Below are 16,012 nucleotides of genomic sequence, written 5' to 3'. Positions count from 1 at the left end.
CAAAGTCAAGCGGAACTGTGCAGCTCCTGTTTCTGATGTGTCTCCGGATTGTTTTTGAAGTTGCACATCTCGCGGCGCATTCATTCCAGTGCCTCTTTGGAATTAGCTTTCCGATAGCATTGGATGCGACTAACCCTATTCATTCGTGTGATGGTTCGCTAAAAAAAATACACTTTTGGATGCAAACATGGCGCTTTCGATGGAAACGCAGCTCCAGAGCATCTTTGAGGATGTTGTGGTAATTTGCATCTTTATTTGCTGCTTTTTAAAGCTATAACATTTGTTAGCATTTCAGACACCGTTAGCCTTTTCATATATTCACTAACGAAGCTGCTGTGCAAATGAATCATTCAAACTTTAAAGCTAACGTTACGCGATATATCATTTCCCTTTCGGTTTTTACTAGCCGTAAATATTTGAACCAACAGCTAAGATTGAAACATTTTAATCGCCTAAGCATTGAAAAGTTAATTTGAATTCCAAACCAAATGCGAAATGAGTTGTAATATAATTAGCAACATTGCTTTAAAACTAAACGTTTTGCTATGTGGGGTTACCTTCCAGTGGACGATGACACGAAGCATTTAAAGGGGGATAGCACCAACGTAAGATGAAGGAAATCGGATTTACCTGCAGCTATAATTCAGTAACATCTACTGTAATCTCTCTCTATCTCAGTTGTACCGTAGCAAATCTGACATGTGACTTTTCTGTTAACTAAGGCACCAGAGTAGATGGTTATTATTGCGACTACTATTATTAAGACAGATGTCAATAGCTGAAGAGCGATACAATAATGATCATATTATATTTCTTTCTACATAATATTCTACATTTTTATTTTTCTCTTCCTACCATCAGAAAACGGAGATGATAGAAGAGGCCTTTGCTGGGTAAGATGCCTCCAAACACACTCAAACGTACTACCCGTTAGTAGAAACAACAGAAAAGAACATGTTAAAATATTTGACACTGTAAACCAATGATCTTGTCTTTTAGGATGTTTATGGACACTCCAGAGGATGAGAGGACTAAACTGACCAGTTGTCTCGGAGCCTTCAGGCAATACTGGGGGACCCTACCACAGGTTTCTGAACACACAGAGACACACAGAGACACACACACACACACACACACACACACACACACACACACACACACACACACACACACACACACACACATAGAATAATGAATGAATAATTGTCTGAATGTTTTCAATTCCTTCCATGTCTTTCTGCAGGAGTCTCATGATCAGTGTGTGCAGTGGATTGTGCGCTTTATACACAGCCAGCACAGTCCCAAAAGGATCTCCTTCCTTCACGACTGTCTAGCAATGGCTGTGGAGACGAGTCTGTTACCGCCCAAGTAAATGCACACACACTTACGAAGGACTGTAGCATGCATGGATTTAGACTCTGGGGATTGACAGAGTATTTTGTAATTTGGTTACTTTTTAATTGATTTCTGTTTAGGCTGTATATCAATGTCAGAAAGATAGAATGGGATTAGATTAAAACTGATCTTCATTGTTTATAATGACACTTTTAACATGCATGCTGCAGAGATTTATTTGAAGATGTGATATAACTCTTAACACATTGTGTGCCCGCTTATCTATTATGCTTGTTATTTTTGTGCTAATCGTGCTTCTAAGGAATCTCTTTGTGTCTCTGAAGGATGGTGTGTGGAGCTCTGATCAGCTCCGACAGTTTGGAGTGGGAGAGGACTCAGCTGTGGGCATTAACTTTCAAACTGATCCGCAAGATCATTGGAGGGGTGGACTACAAGGTCTCACACACATTCACAAAAAAGCACAGCTGAGAAAATGTGTGATAAGCATCGCTTGATAAAAATTCTGTCGTGATCTCTAGTATGCTGACTAACTGACATCTGTGTTGTTTCTCATGTTTTAAGATGTTACAAAGTAATCTAAAAGTTCCATAATGTAAAATCTAGACATATCTGCGCTTCTCATCTCTTCCTAAAAGACTACATTTGAAAATCATCCGCCATGTTTGTAACCTGTGTTTGTTTCAGGGAGTTCGAGACCTGTTGAAAGCGGTACTGGATAAAATTCAAACCATTCCTACCACTGTCAGCTCAGCTATAGTCCAACAGCTTCTGGCCGCCAGAGAGGTAATTCTTCTTTTACTTATTTTTCCCTTGTTGGAATAATTATCTGTAAGCATATAAGATCTTTCCCTTAAATTGCTTTCTTTGTGTTTACTCCAGGTGGTAGAGTACATCCTAGACAGAAATGCGTGCCTCCTGCCAGCCTACTTTGCCGTCACAGAAATCCGAAAACTGTATCCAGAGGGACAGCTATCACACTGGGTAAGTGTCAGTTTCTGGTGTGCATGTTTGCAGCTATGTCATATGTTTCTAACAGATTTTGTCCTTCTGTCTCCGTTTGTAGCTCCTAGGCAGTCTGATATCGGACTTTGTGGACAGTTTCAGACCCACAGCCAGAATCAACTCTATCTGTGGTAAGAGAGACACAAACACACCAACGCTGGCAGCTTACAGAATATTGTATGAAGATTATGATTTAAAAAAAAAAATATATATGGTTGTGCTTAAGGGTTTTTGGTTTTGGCAACACTCTTCTTCATGCTTTGCCGAACCTTTAATGAAGTCCATTCCTTTTTGAAACCAAAATATATACTAAAATGGAATATCAAATTCTGAACTGAAGGGTCGAAAAACTGAAAGCTGTACAACTATAGAACTATAAAACTATACAAACACTCAAATCTTATCTGTAGCTAACTCATCACATAGATTTATACTTAAATGTTTGGAGAAAAGAACATAATGCAACTCGTATATTGATGAATCAGTGTGCGTGTTTAGTCATTCGGTGTGAATCTACCCTCAGGTCGGTGCAGCTTGTTACCCGTAGTGAATAACAGCGGGGCCATCTGTAACTCCTGGAAATTAGACCCCACTACTCTCCGCTTCCCCCTGAGGGGCATGCTGCCGTTTGACAAGGTAATATATTCACATGTGCAGAAAAAACAAGCATTAACACAAATGCACAAATCCGTAATTCAGTGTATCATTTTGTGCGTAGGATCTGTTCGAGCCACAGACGGGCTTGCTGCGCTATGTGTTAGAACAGCCATATTCACGAGAGATGGTGTGCAACATGTTAGGACTCAACAAGCAGGTAGGACAACCCTTTTCTTCTACGTCATTCGTTTCTGTTATCCCCAGCCCCTCCACCTGCCTTCACTTCTCCTATCCCTTACATCTATTTAATTTTTTCCCACCCATCTCTCCTTCCCTCTACCTCCTCCTGTTGATCCTTTTTCCCATTTCTCTTCACATTCTGCTCTTCCTATTGTTGTTTTTTATCTGGTTCTTTTCTTATATTTCTTGTTCCACCTCCCCACCCTTTTCCCCTTTGACACCTCCCTTATTGCCCTGGTAACACAGCTGTATAATACCATATGTAGAGCAAGCCAATGCTGTGAGCTTGACCCATAATGCACTGGTGTTAGTTTTCCCTGTTGGGTTCATGCAGTTTCAACTCAGCCAAGCTCACTGAGCACCATGTTGACAGACAGTTTGACAGTTTGACCAGCTTGCACGCTCTGCTGTTAACCAACACTGGCTCTGAGATCTGATTTTAGATTTTGTTCTCACATTTCAAATACGAACAAATAACCCACAATGCAGTTTGTCTGTTCGAATTGGCTGAATTGACGTGACTGAACGCACAGTGAACGGCCTAGCTCCTTAGTCACCACTTTCTCTGTCTCTCCTTTTTCCCCTCTCTGTTTCTTTGTCCTTCCTTTGTTTCTCTCTCTTTTGTCCTCTGGTTGTGTGTTGTGTTTTCTCTGTCTCTCCGCCATGCGCTCTCTAGACTCTGAACATTGCCCAGGTATGTCGTTGTTCCTCCTCCTGGTCACCCGACCTACTAACTAACCAGCCCATTGGACCCATAGCTTTCTTTTTATTTGCCACATCGATGTCTTAGAAATGGGAATCTGGACGATAAAAAAAAAAGAAAGAAAACCTGAGTGAAGACAAATGCCACAGAGCTTGAAATGTTCACACCAGGGATTTAAAGAGATATACTGGTTAAAAACACACAGTGGCCAAACATTTACTAAATAAGCACAAAGGCTGACAAGCATGTACGTTAAATATGATAAGACATGCTGCAGCAGGTTGATCGATGTTTATGGATTATTAACCGTGGATGGTGTGTTTACCTTTTTAAGATGTTTAGTGCAAATTGAATTGAAATAGATTTGTTTGTTGTGTGATACCTTATCTCTTCTTTAATACAGCAGTGCTCCATACAATACAATGTATTGATTGCATCCAAAGATGGCCAGATGATTCAGTACCTATTTATTGGACAATTGTGTGGAGAACAAAACAACACCTAACCTCTAAAAAAAATTCCTGTTTTATATTGCAGAGTTTCATAAAGGGAAATAAACCATTCCTAACTGGTGACCACACATATGGAGAATACTCAGTCTGCTCTGTTGATGTTTTACTGCTTAAATGTGTAGTAATGTCTTTGCCACTTTTGAATTGCTTGTTATGTTAAGGTTTAATCTTCTCTAAACTCTTCTATTATTTTAATATATCTTATACCCTATGTTCTACTTAATATTGCCTTGTTGGCAATGCCCAATGTGTGATACCTAGTTGAATATCACAATCAGCTAGGTATCACATAATTGTATTATCACAATTCTTGACAGATAATAGTGTTCTCAGCTATGCCTCTCTGCTGCTTTCAGTGGACTGCTAAAAGCCATGAAATTCCACGAAATTCCAACACTTATTTTTCATTGTACATTGAGCGGACCACAACAGGGAACCAATACATTTAAAAAAGAAAGTTACTGCAATCTTTATTTGTTTATCCCGCAATATGACATCACGATGATGTCGAAGGCCCATCATTGATGAGAACTGAGCCAGCTGACACACATCATACAGTATTTTTATTCCAGACTTATACTGTTTCTTTACTCTAGTTTTTTAAAGGTTTTAGACCCATGTTTGTGGTTTTATATTATAAGCTAACATAGGTATCCTGATTTAAACCCTGCTGTTGACATTTCAAGTCCTGCTGCACTGCATGTTTGAATGTAGTCTGGTTCTTGCTTGTTGTTGGTGAGGTCCTTTCGTGTCTGACCCTGCTGCTTTCCCTTTGTGCTGACCTGGGCAAAACTACTCTTATCTGGACTGATTACAGTTTGATATGCCTTACAACTGCCATAATTTGGCATCAATCACAGGAAGACCATCCCTCTTTCTATATCAATAAGTCTGCAGGTACATCGTAAGGTGTTTATTTTTGGGTAGGCGTGGTGCGTGATTGCTTTTGTGAAAATAATGATTTTCTGATTGTCGTTCTCCTTCCAGTTCTGTTGCTGGGGATCAATAAAGGTCCATCTTAAACTAGCACATCAATGATTCTTAGCGTTGTGCAATTCATTAAAGGAATTACATTTGCAAAAAAGGATAAGAGGTTCACAAATAACTGGCTTTCATTTCTTAATACGTGTATCATTCTGCTAAGAGTCCCTCTTTCCAGTTTAGTGATGGATGTGTATGGGAAAACGCCAAAATAGAAGACATGGGAAAGCATGGACTACAAATCCAAATGCTCCTTACCCTTATTTCTAGTGTTTTTGCCCAGATCGGCGTTGTCAGAGTGGATGAGTGAACTCTGACCTGTGTTTTGTGATGTTCATTGGTGGACGTGTGGTGGATTTTTTTTACGTTCAGTTGTACCTTTGCGTTGTAGTTTTTACCTCTTGCACTGAACTTTCTTGAGAAACTATATGTCAAAGACTGAGTGATTGAGATGATTCGAGCGGGCCTAAATGACAAAAGGAAAAACTATTTCTTTTAGAGAAGAATTAAGAAGTTAAAATGAAATTAATATTTAGCTCCAGTCATTTATTTCCATGTTGATATTTCCTTAAAGGGGCCCAATTATAAGGAGTTTCTCTCCCACACGTTCCCCTTGCCTGAAACGCCCTCGATTGGACTCCTTTGTTTACTTCAGTAACATAATGACATCACTAAGAACAGTGACATGCTAATTTGCAGAAGAAATGCAGAGAAGTAGATATTTTATATTCCCTAAAATGTATTTGCTTTACATAATAATATACATGATATGTTTGTAGAGGAGGTGGATTATAGACCGGCTACTGGTGTGGTTTCACTGTTGCTAGGACACCTGTTTTGGGAGGTAACTCTGTAAGCCATTGGGATGATTTCTTTAGCTGGCAGAGGGAAGATGTGCTCGTGGATCCTTCTCTTATTCTCTCTCTTTTTGTTTTTTCTCCCGCCCTCTCTTTTTCTTTGTGTGTGTGTTTGGAGGCAGAGGAGGAGGAGTGACGGTCAGTCTAATAGCTCCTCTTCTTCTTCCCTCTATTCACACCACCTGCCCGCCTTCCCGTTAGCCTGCATGCAGGAACGTTTGCGCTCTTTGGTTTGGTGTTGTGTCATTTCGTGATGCTCTGTGGTGTGCTTTTAAATTCTTTGCTGTGTTGTTCCACAGTTTTATAAAACGTGTTCTGTTAAATCCTGCACTGTTAGCCACTGCTGTAAAAAAACTCTTACTAGGCAAAAAAAAAAAATGGTTTCCACTTAACCGATTGGGGCTTCAAGATATTGTTCACCTGCCTTCCCGTCAATAATCACCTCCCTGTCTCCCCCTTTCCCCATTTTTTCCCTGAGACAGTTTCCTGATTTTCTCCTGATTCCCTTCCTTCCCTCTCTCCTCCCCTCTTTCATTAAACGTCCCCTCACATATGGAATCTTAAACTTGTTGTTGGTGGTGGTGTTAGTGAGATAGTCACTATCTTTGGATAGGAAGTTCTAAAAAACACTCATTTTGTAGTAACCGTGTCCATTTTTAAATTGACTTTCCAGGATTTACTTGTGAGTAAGCTGCTAAATGGCTGCCTCATGCTTATTCTCAAACATCACAAACACCCACTACCACATTAACCTCCTTTGTGATTTATTCCCTTACCCCAAAACATAAGTAATGTTACCTTTTTGGACGTAGTGGAGTTGCAGCGCAAGATTTGACCAAAATCTTACTACGACCAAATTATAAATAAACACCACAGGAAAATAACCGGTGTGTTTGAAAGTCAATCTGAAAAGCGGTGCACAGAAAGGTTCATTCTTGACACAGGCAGGATGGAGATGCTGTAGCGCATGCAATGGATGGAAACATTTCTCCAATTGTTGCAGTGCTAATTAAGATTAAATGTGTTTGTGAAGTAAATTTAACAATGGTTTCTCCCACATTCTCTCCCTCCCTCTGTCTGTCTCTCTTCTCCCTTTCTTCTCTTCTGTCTTCCAATGTTTCCCTCACCCCCTTTTCTCTTTCTGTCCTCGGGCGTCCTACCCTCCCTGTTTTAACTTCCTCTCTCCTGCCCACTATTTCCTTTATCTGTAACACTCCCGTCCTCCCCCGTCAGCATAAGCAGCGCTGCCCGGTGCTGGAGGAGCAGCTGGTGGACCTGGTGGTGTACGCCATGGAGCGCTCGGAGACGGAGGAGCACTTTGACGCCGACATCGGGGGGACCAGCCAGTTGCTGTGGCAGCACCTCTCCTCCCAGCTCATCTTCTTTGTGTTGTTTCAGTTTGCCAGCTTCCCTCACATGGTGCTGTCGCTACATCAGAAGGTAAGAGGAGGGAGATGGCAGAGGAAGAGAGGCGTGAACCATCCATATAATGGGATTTGATTGATTTCGGCCCCATTATAAAAAAGATTTCAAACTACTAATAGCTTGTTTAATGTATCCTATGAATGAATGTATATAAATAAATGAAATTATAAACAGAATTATATGTTGGTACAAATAAATACACTAATAAAACAATTCTATATTTATAAAAATAATTATTCATATATTACTTTTTATTTTGAGTGAAGTACATTGCCAAAAAACAAACAACAAGCTGCGTTTGACTGATCAACATTTTTATAAAACATTTATATTCAGGCCATAAAAGAGTGTTTAAATGATAGCCTAGAATCAACCCCTGACTTTAAGTGTATCTCTATCTCCACAGCTCGCAGGTAGAGGTCTCATTAAAGGCAGAGACCACCTGATGTGGGTCTTGCTGCAGTTCATTTCAGGAAGCATTCAGAAGAACGCCTTAGCTGACTTCCTGCCTGTCATGAAGCTCTTCGACCTGCTTTACCCAGAAAAAGAGGTACCAAGAAATTAGTATGGTTTACTTCAATCTACCTCTACTACCAGTGTCAATTTCTTTCCAGAATTTGACAGTCTTTATTGGCTGTAGCGCAGTAGTAGTGGAACGATTTATCCCTGTTTTCTCTCCCACTCACAGTGCATCCCAGTTCCGGACATTAACAAGCCCCAGTCCACTCATTCCTTTGCCATGACCTGCATCTGGATCCACCTGAACCGCAAAGCTCAGAACGACAACTCCAAACTACAGATACCCATCCCTCACTCTCTGAAACTCCACCATGAGTGCGTATCTTTAAAATACTGGAGCCCAATATATGTACTTTAGGTTGTTAAATACCCAAGTATGCATCAAAATACAAAAAGTCAACATGTTTCTTTCCCCCCCCGCCTGTACGATAGGTTTCTCCAGCAGTCCCTACGCAACAAGAACCTGGGCATGTCCGACTACAAGATCGCCCTGCTGTGTAACGCCTACAGCACCAACTCCGAGTGCTTCACTCTGCCGATGGGCGTCCTGGTGGAGACCATCTACGGGAACGGATCTATGAGGATCAACCTCCCCGGCACCAACTGTATGGCGTCAGGGTCGGTCACCCCGCTGCCCATGAACCTGCTGGATTCACTCACAGTGCACGCCAAGATGAGGTAAGGAAAAGCAGGTGATGTCAAGATGAACCAAACCTAAGTCAAGGGTCCTCCCACTGGAGATCATTGATTGCATGATCCTTGAAATCTGAATAGGAACAGTACATACAGCATGCATTTTTTCATCTCTGCCTCGCTTGCCTTCCCCCAGTCTGATCCACAGTATTGCCACGAGGGTAATAAAGTTGGCCCACGCCAAATCCAGCATCGCCCTGGCCCCCGCACTGGTGGAAACCTACAGCAGACTGTTGGTCTACATGGAGATCGAGTCACTGGGCATCAAGGGATTCATCAGTGAGTTACAGAAACATTTGAATTGCTCTCTGTTAATAATGTTTAATAATGTGACTCTCTCTCGCTCTGATCAGGCCAGCTGCTGCCTAACGTGTTTAAGTCTCACGCGTGGGGAATCCTTCACACGCTGCTGGAGATGTTCAGCTACAGGATGCACCACATTCAGCCGCACTACAGAGTCCAGCTGCTGAGTCATCTGCACAGTCTTGCTGCTGTGCCCCAGACCAACCAGAACCAGCTGCATCTGTGGTAATGTACACCCATTCAACTTACTTTACTCAACGTCACTGAACACAACTCTCACCTCCGATGGAGCCACTTTTAGAATCTAAATGATAAATTGTCTCAATTTTTCCCGTCATTTGATCCCCTGTTCTGATTGACCCACCAATCAAACAGTTTGCTCATTGATCCGAGCACCCTTAATATTTATGTTACTCCTCACAGCATTTGTGATTGTTTAAGTAAATCCCTCCAGTAATGCAGTGTGCAGCATAAAGTGGTACATGACTGAACGTTATAGTAACCCATAACCTAATATATGACTCAAAACATCATACACATCTGCAATGCAAATAAGAAAACATGTGCATTTGTTTTTATATTCTGCCCACCTCTTCTAAAGTCCATTATAGAACACAACAAGAGAATCCTAAGGATGTCGACGGTTTCTCTCTGTGTCTGTATTGACGTCTCTGCCCTTTTGTCTCTGTCCCCAGTGTGGAGAGCACGGCTCTGCGGCTGATCACAGCCTTGGGGAGTTCTGAGGTGCAGCCCCAGTTCACTCGCTTCCTCAACGATCCCAAGACCGTTCTGTCAGCGGAGTCTGAAGAGCTGAATCGAGCCTTGATCCTCACTTTGGCCCGAGCCACGCACGTTACAGGTAGATTATGTTGTTACTATTTAAGATTTGACTTTTCTTTTGGTCTTCGTTCTACTTCTTTACTCTTTTCTGACATGTTTGTAATTGTTTTATGTATTTAATTCATTCTTTTTTAAATGAATTTGTAGGAGTTGCCTGTTGTGTCTCACATATACTCTAAATATTTAGTTTTTTGAGTTGCTTTCTTTGTTGTCTGTGTGCAGATTTCTTCACAGGGTCCGACTCCATCCATGGGACTTGGTGTAAAGACATCCTGCAGACCATCATGAACTTCACCCCTCACAACTGGGCCTCACACACACTGTCCTGCTTCCCTGCGCCACTGCAGGTGCGGTATCCTCAAGTGGAAATTCATGACACTGAAAATGTTCATTTCATCTCAAATCCGTTTCTCCTGTTGTAATGACTTCTCCCTTCTTCTCTCAGGCGTTCTTCAAACAGAACAACGTTCCTCAGGAGTCTCGGTTCAACCTGAAGAAGAATGTGGAAGAGGAGTACAGGAAGTGGAAGTCCATGGCCAACGAGAATGACATCATTACCCATTTCTCCATGCAGGGCTCGCCCCCGCTCTTCCTCTGTCTGCTGTGGAAGATGCTGCTGGAGACGGACCACATCAACCAGATAGGCTTTAGGTCGGTGCCCTACAGAACAGATGCACTTTCACAGAATCCATCCAAAACCGTTTTTATTTTATACAGTCAGTGAAAGTATTTAGTACTATACTGCACTCAACAAAAAATATATAACTATTTAAAATTGCTTTCAAACCTTTGGAGCCCTGATAAACCCCTTCAAGTGATTTCTTTTTCGACAATGATCTGCTTAAAGTTCTTTAAAAAACAAATGTGTGGAGAAAATTAAGTTTTGCCACCAAAACAATTTATACTTTTATAATATTTTTCCTGTTTCTTTAATTATTCCTGTTGCACCTTGTGTTTAGAGTGCATGAAGTAATTAAAGCACACATGGAAGAAAACTTGAATAATCGGAGTTCTTTTTATAACACGAGTAACGGTGCACTTTTGTGGCCAAAATTAGATTTACATTTTCTTTAAAAAAAGAATACAAATGAATTAAATCACCTACCAAAATGTTTAGCAAAACTGTGTTTCTTTTCACCTTGTAAAACCTGTTTCCAACTGTTTAGATGGAAACGAAGAAAGAATTCAAAAAGATCATGTTGGTAAAAAACAAACTGTTCACCACAGAAGGGAAATCTAGCAATGTATTTTCTACCTGCCTCTCAGGGCTTCTATTCAAATCTCTGTTTTTATGAATCTCTCTCTAATTGACTTTAATAATTGCAAATGTTAGCCAAGTTCCCAACACTTCAATTCAATGGCCTGTGTTTTGATGAAGCATGTGGTAATGATGCGCCTCACCACTGATGTTCTGGCATTTTGTACACTAATTGGCCCAAAGGGTGGGGGGGGGTTCCCAAGTCTCTTGAAACAACATCTGTGAGTAATTGGTCCAGTGGGAGTGCACGGTGTTGTGTTGAGATGAGGCGCTAAATGGAGACTGACTTTGTGTCCCCCAGGGTCTTGGAGCGTATCGGGGCTCGCGCGCTGGTGGCTCACGTGCGAACGTTTGCTGACTTCCTTGTCTACGAGTTCTCGACATCAGCCGGTGGACAGCAGCTCAACAAATGCATCGAAATACTCAACGACATGGTCTGGAAGTACAACATCGTCACCCTGGACAGACTCATTCTGTGTCTGGTGAGGAGAGACGTGCGCATGAAGCGATATAAATGCTATGTGACGCGCTCTTTGTGTCTCACTTCTCCTCTTCTCTGCCTCCAGGCGATGCGCAGCCACGAAGGCAACGAAGCTCAGGTGTGCTATTTCATAATCCAGCTGCTGCTGCTGAAGCCCAACGACTTCAGGAACCGGGTCAACGACTTTGTCAAGGAGAACGCTCCGGAGCACTGGCTGCAGAGTGACTGGCACAACAAACACATGAGCTACCACAAGGTATGCAAAAACTCACCTTTCTCTGTTAAGGGAAGTTCAGGTCTTCCGAATTTATATTGTGAGAGATACATATCCGTAGTTTGTATAAAACCTACAGTTGATAGTGGTCTGGAAGCCCTCTGTCTGACAGGAGTACCAGCACAGCAGCAAATCAATGTACTGGTCTAAATGGGGGCAAATGCAGAAGCTATTTAGCAATCTAAGAAATCAATATCAGTTTAAATGTGTGCTATATTTAGAATGTTCTCCCAGTTTCCGTTAATCAGGCAGTTATGTTTGCTCTCTTTAAATCCACCTTATTCCCTTTTAACAAATTCATTTTACCTCGCAAAAACAAAGGAGTTTCTTGTCTTCCACTTGTCTGTGTGTTTGTGTTATTGGGTGACATAGGTGAATCCCAACTGACAGTCACACCAACAAACCTTTAAAAAATGTCGAGTTACAGCCTTGCCACAGAAAACCTCATCTGATTTAGACTCCTCATTTTATAAAAAAAAAAAGGTGAAATGAAAAAACAATCTGATCTGAAGTCAGTAATGTCCGTTTGTCTAACCAGAAATACCCGGAGAAGCTGTACTTCGAGGGACTTGCAGACCAGGTCAACCCCCCCATGCAGCTCCAGCCTCAGTACCTGCCCATCTACTTTGGCAACGTGTGCCTGCGCTTCCTGCCCGTCTTCGACATCGTCATCCACCGCTTCCTGGAGCTCCTTCCTGTCTCCAAGTCTCTAGAAACACTGCTGGACCATCTGGGAGGGCTGTACAAGTTCCATGGTGAGTTAGGTTGCTTAAAAGTGGATGAAAAGGTGAAGAAGAAGAATTACAAGCACGCTGATTTATATTTTTGTGTGCAGACCGCCCCGTCACCTACCTGTACAACACACTTCACTACTACGAGCGCCATCTGAGGGACAGAACCAACTTGAAGAGGAAACTGGTGCACGCCATCATGTCTTCCCTGAAGGTAGGCAGAGGAAGAAGGAACAGAAACACACACAAAACAAATGTGAGCGGATGTATTAGTTAATTAAAGTACATTTACACTGTTTGTGTTTTTTTTGTAGGACAATCGTACCCCAGGTTGGTGCCTGAGTGAAACCTATCTGAAGTTCGGCATGAACGCCAGAGAGGACAACGTGTGGATCCCCGATGACACCTACTACTGCAAGCTGATTGGACGCCTGGTGGACAATATCTTTCAATAATCTCCCCCTCTTGGTAGACAGATCGAACCCTGTTCTCTCTCATTCTGGCTAATAAGAACTTATAGGCCTCTGGGGAATATGTACCTGAATAATTCACTTACCTTCCTGCCATTACTTCTTATGTCCCTTAATGCCTCGTTGCTTAGAAGAGAGATAGATAGTAGTCGTATATCTGTACCTAATTAAATCTTGGGTCATTTAATTGCAGCCAATGTAGTAACAAAGGAGACAGAAGTGGCTGTAGGAGTGTGTCATAGATTGGTAGACATACCAGCCAGGAAATTGTGTTTTTCCCGAGTGTTTTTTCTATCCTCCTTAACTCTCTCTCACCGATGGCGGGCAAGTCCCCCGGTCCCTTCCCCAACTGCGACTGGAGGTTCAACGAGTTCCCCAACCCTGCTGCCCACGCCCTGCACGTCACCTGCGTGGAGCTGATGGCTTTGGCCGTGCCGGGAAAAGATGTCGGCAACGCTCTGCTCAATGTGGTTTTGAAGAGGTACAATAGACTATAGGGCTAGGTGCAAAACAAAATATATAAGATAAGATTTTGAGGTCAATTATTGCAAAATCAAACCATGTTTCTTTTTTCATCTTTCAGCCAACCACTGGTTCCCAGAGAGAACATCACAGCTTGGATGAATGCCATTGGACTTGTGATAACCGCACTTCCTGTAAGAAGAACTCACTGTGTCAGTGTCTATATATGCAGACGCTATATATACAGAGGTTTTCTGTGCTATAAGGCAACCAGTTCTTAACCATTAGCATGCATCCAAGAGGAATCTAAAACAATAGCATACACAGAGTTTCCGCACCATGACCATCTCCCTCTCTCCTATCCCAGGAGCCCTACTGGATCGTCCTCCACGACCGCATCGTGTCTGTGATCAGCTCCCCGGCCCTGACATCAGAGACGGCCTGGGCAGGTTACCCCTTCGCCTTGCTGGACTTCACAGCCTGCCACCAGAGCTACAGCGAGATGAACTGCAGCTACGTGTTAGCGTTAGCGCACGCCGTGTGGCATCACTCCTCCATCGGACAGCTGTCTCTGATTCCCAAGTAAGGAAGTCTTCCTGACTCTGTTGCTTCGTCTCTTTCAGTTTTCTTCAACCAACATATCATTCGTGGTTGTCATACCATTATAAATACGTGTGTGTGTGTGTAGGTTCCTGTCAGAGACGCTGAAGCCCGTCGTCCTGACAGAGTTCCAGCTGCTCTACGTGTATCATCTGGTGGGGCCGTTCCTGCAGCGCTTCCAGCAAGAGAGGACACGATGCATGTTGGAGGTACACAATTATCAATAATGTCCCCATCACGTCACTGTGAATTTTCAGGATATGTCCACAAAATATATATCTTTGTTTTGTGTGTTTCAGATTGGCGTGGCCTTCTACGAGATGCTGCAGGCGGTGGACCAACACTGCCAACATCTCAGCTACATGGACCCGATCTGCGACTTCCTCTATCACATTAAGTACATGTACACTGGAGACAGCGTGAAGGAGCAGGTGAGGCAGTGTTTTAATCAAATGGAAAATGTAACTAGTAAAAATAAACCTTTAAAAATTATAATTGGATAACTTTGTTACAAGTGACAGGACATCTGTGACCTTGCAGGTCCTGGGGACATGGTTTGTGGGTTTCTATTTTTAGCTTGCATGTGTCACCTCCTGTGCAGCAGGACAGCTCCCCAGCAGTGCCCAGACCTGACACTAGAGTTAATTAACTGTAGCTCCATTTGTGCTTCAGGCTCAGAGAAGTGTGCTTACATTTGTTTTAATAATTATTTTTTTATAAGTAATTCATTTAATGGAAAAAGCCGCCATTTACCTAGAGAGCAGTCTCAACGCAAGCTACATGTGTTTTAATTTGATCTTTTGTCTTTCTCTAGGTGGAGAAAATCATCATGACTCTGCGTCCGGCCATGAAGCTGCGTCTGCGCTTCATCACACACAGCAGCAAGATAGAGACCGCATCATCAGCTGCCGCCGCCGCCGCAGCAGCCGCCACCTCCGCCGCCGCCGCTGCCTCCTCCTCCTCCTCCACCCCTCAGCCTCCCGTCCCCTCAATGTCATCATCCTCTGCTGCCGCCTCCCCCTCCTCCTCACAGCACGCACACACACCCATGTAGGTAGACACAAACACACAGTAGCAATCTTGACATTTGACTTTCACACACGAGGCCTAAACATTTTGGAGGATGAGTAATGTTTCCTGTACTTTTATAAACAAGAAACCTGGAGAGAATGTTGTTATTAAGTGCATATAAAACATCCTATTTTCAACATCGAGTGACAAACCCAGAATAGAATCAGGATGAACCACTTTGACAGAATCACTCATTCATTAAGAAAGAGTCTTCAAATTGAATCATGAAAATTCCACCCTTATCAATAAATAATATGCAGCTCTCTATTTCGGCTGCATTCAGGAGGATCACAATGACTAAACATTTCTTGTTAATTTCATGGCATCTTTTTTATTGTTCTGTTTGTAGTCCATTTTTATATTGTACATGTTTATTCTTAGTCCATTAAAAAAAGAATTGGTAATATGGGTTCAGCTTTTTATTGATACTTCTTTCTGCCTCTAGTGTGTATTCTTACGCATGCATATGTATTGAATTTACAGCAAACAAGGCCAATAATAAAGGCTTTTCTTCCTGTGAAAGGTTTAACAAGGTTGTCTATATTGTCTGGATAGCCTGAGTTATACCTAAAGCTACTCTTTTGATTTATTTATTTAGTTTTTAACATGGTTGTCTCTTATGGCTTTTCAGTCTGTG

General features: G+C 42.3%; 1 protein-coding gene across 2 annotated transcripts; it reads left to right on the top strand.

The window, feature by feature from the left end:
- Positions 1 to 68: 68 nt before the first annotated feature.
- Positions 69 to 15,784, top strand: med23 (mediator complex subunit 23). Of its 2 annotated transcripts, XM_063901811.1 has the most exons (31): positions 69 to 238; positions 862 to 893; positions 1,000 to 1,087; positions 1,244 to 1,368; positions 1,680 to 1,791; positions 2,041 to 2,139; positions 2,236 to 2,337; positions 2,420 to 2,489; positions 2,882 to 2,994; positions 3,077 to 3,172; positions 3,872 to 3,889; positions 7,647 to 7,688; positions 8,080 to 8,223; positions 8,362 to 8,507; positions 8,625 to 8,870; positions 9,022 to 9,164; positions 9,239 to 9,413; positions 9,884 to 10,047; positions 10,251 to 10,375; positions 10,474 to 10,679; positions 11,588 to 11,768; positions 11,853 to 12,023; positions 12,580 to 12,796; positions 12,877 to 12,986; positions 13,087 to 13,213; positions 13,558 to 13,723; positions 13,826 to 13,898; positions 14,072 to 14,286; positions 14,393 to 14,513; positions 14,604 to 14,735; positions 15,119 to 15,784. In XM_063901811.1, the coding sequence occupies exons 1-31, from the start codon at positions 188 to 190 to the stop codon at positions 15,356 to 15,358; spliced, it is 4,050 nt and encodes a 1,349-aa protein (XP_063757881.1). In that variant the 5' UTR covers positions 69 to 187; the 3' UTR covers positions 15,359 to 15,784. The 2 variants fall into 2 exon arrangements, with proteins under 2 accessions (XP_063757881.1, XP_063757880.1); XM_063901810.1 differs by lacking the exon at positions 3,872 to 3,889 and having other exon boundaries at positions 7,482 to 7,688.
- Positions 15,785 to 16,012: the final 228 nt, after the last annotated feature.

Source organism: Eleginops maclovinus, chromosome 15 (genome assembly GCF_036324505.1).
Source record: "Eleginops maclovinus isolate JMC-PN-2008 ecotype Puerto Natales chromosome 15, JC_Emac_rtc_rv5, whole genome shotgun sequence".
In the NCBI taxonomy this organism is placed as follows: Eukaryota; Metazoa; Chordata; class Actinopteri; order Perciformes; family Eleginopidae; genus Eleginops; species Eleginops maclovinus.
The sequence above is the reverse complement of the archived record's forward strand: the minus strand, read 5'-3'. Positions and strand labels throughout refer to the sequence as shown.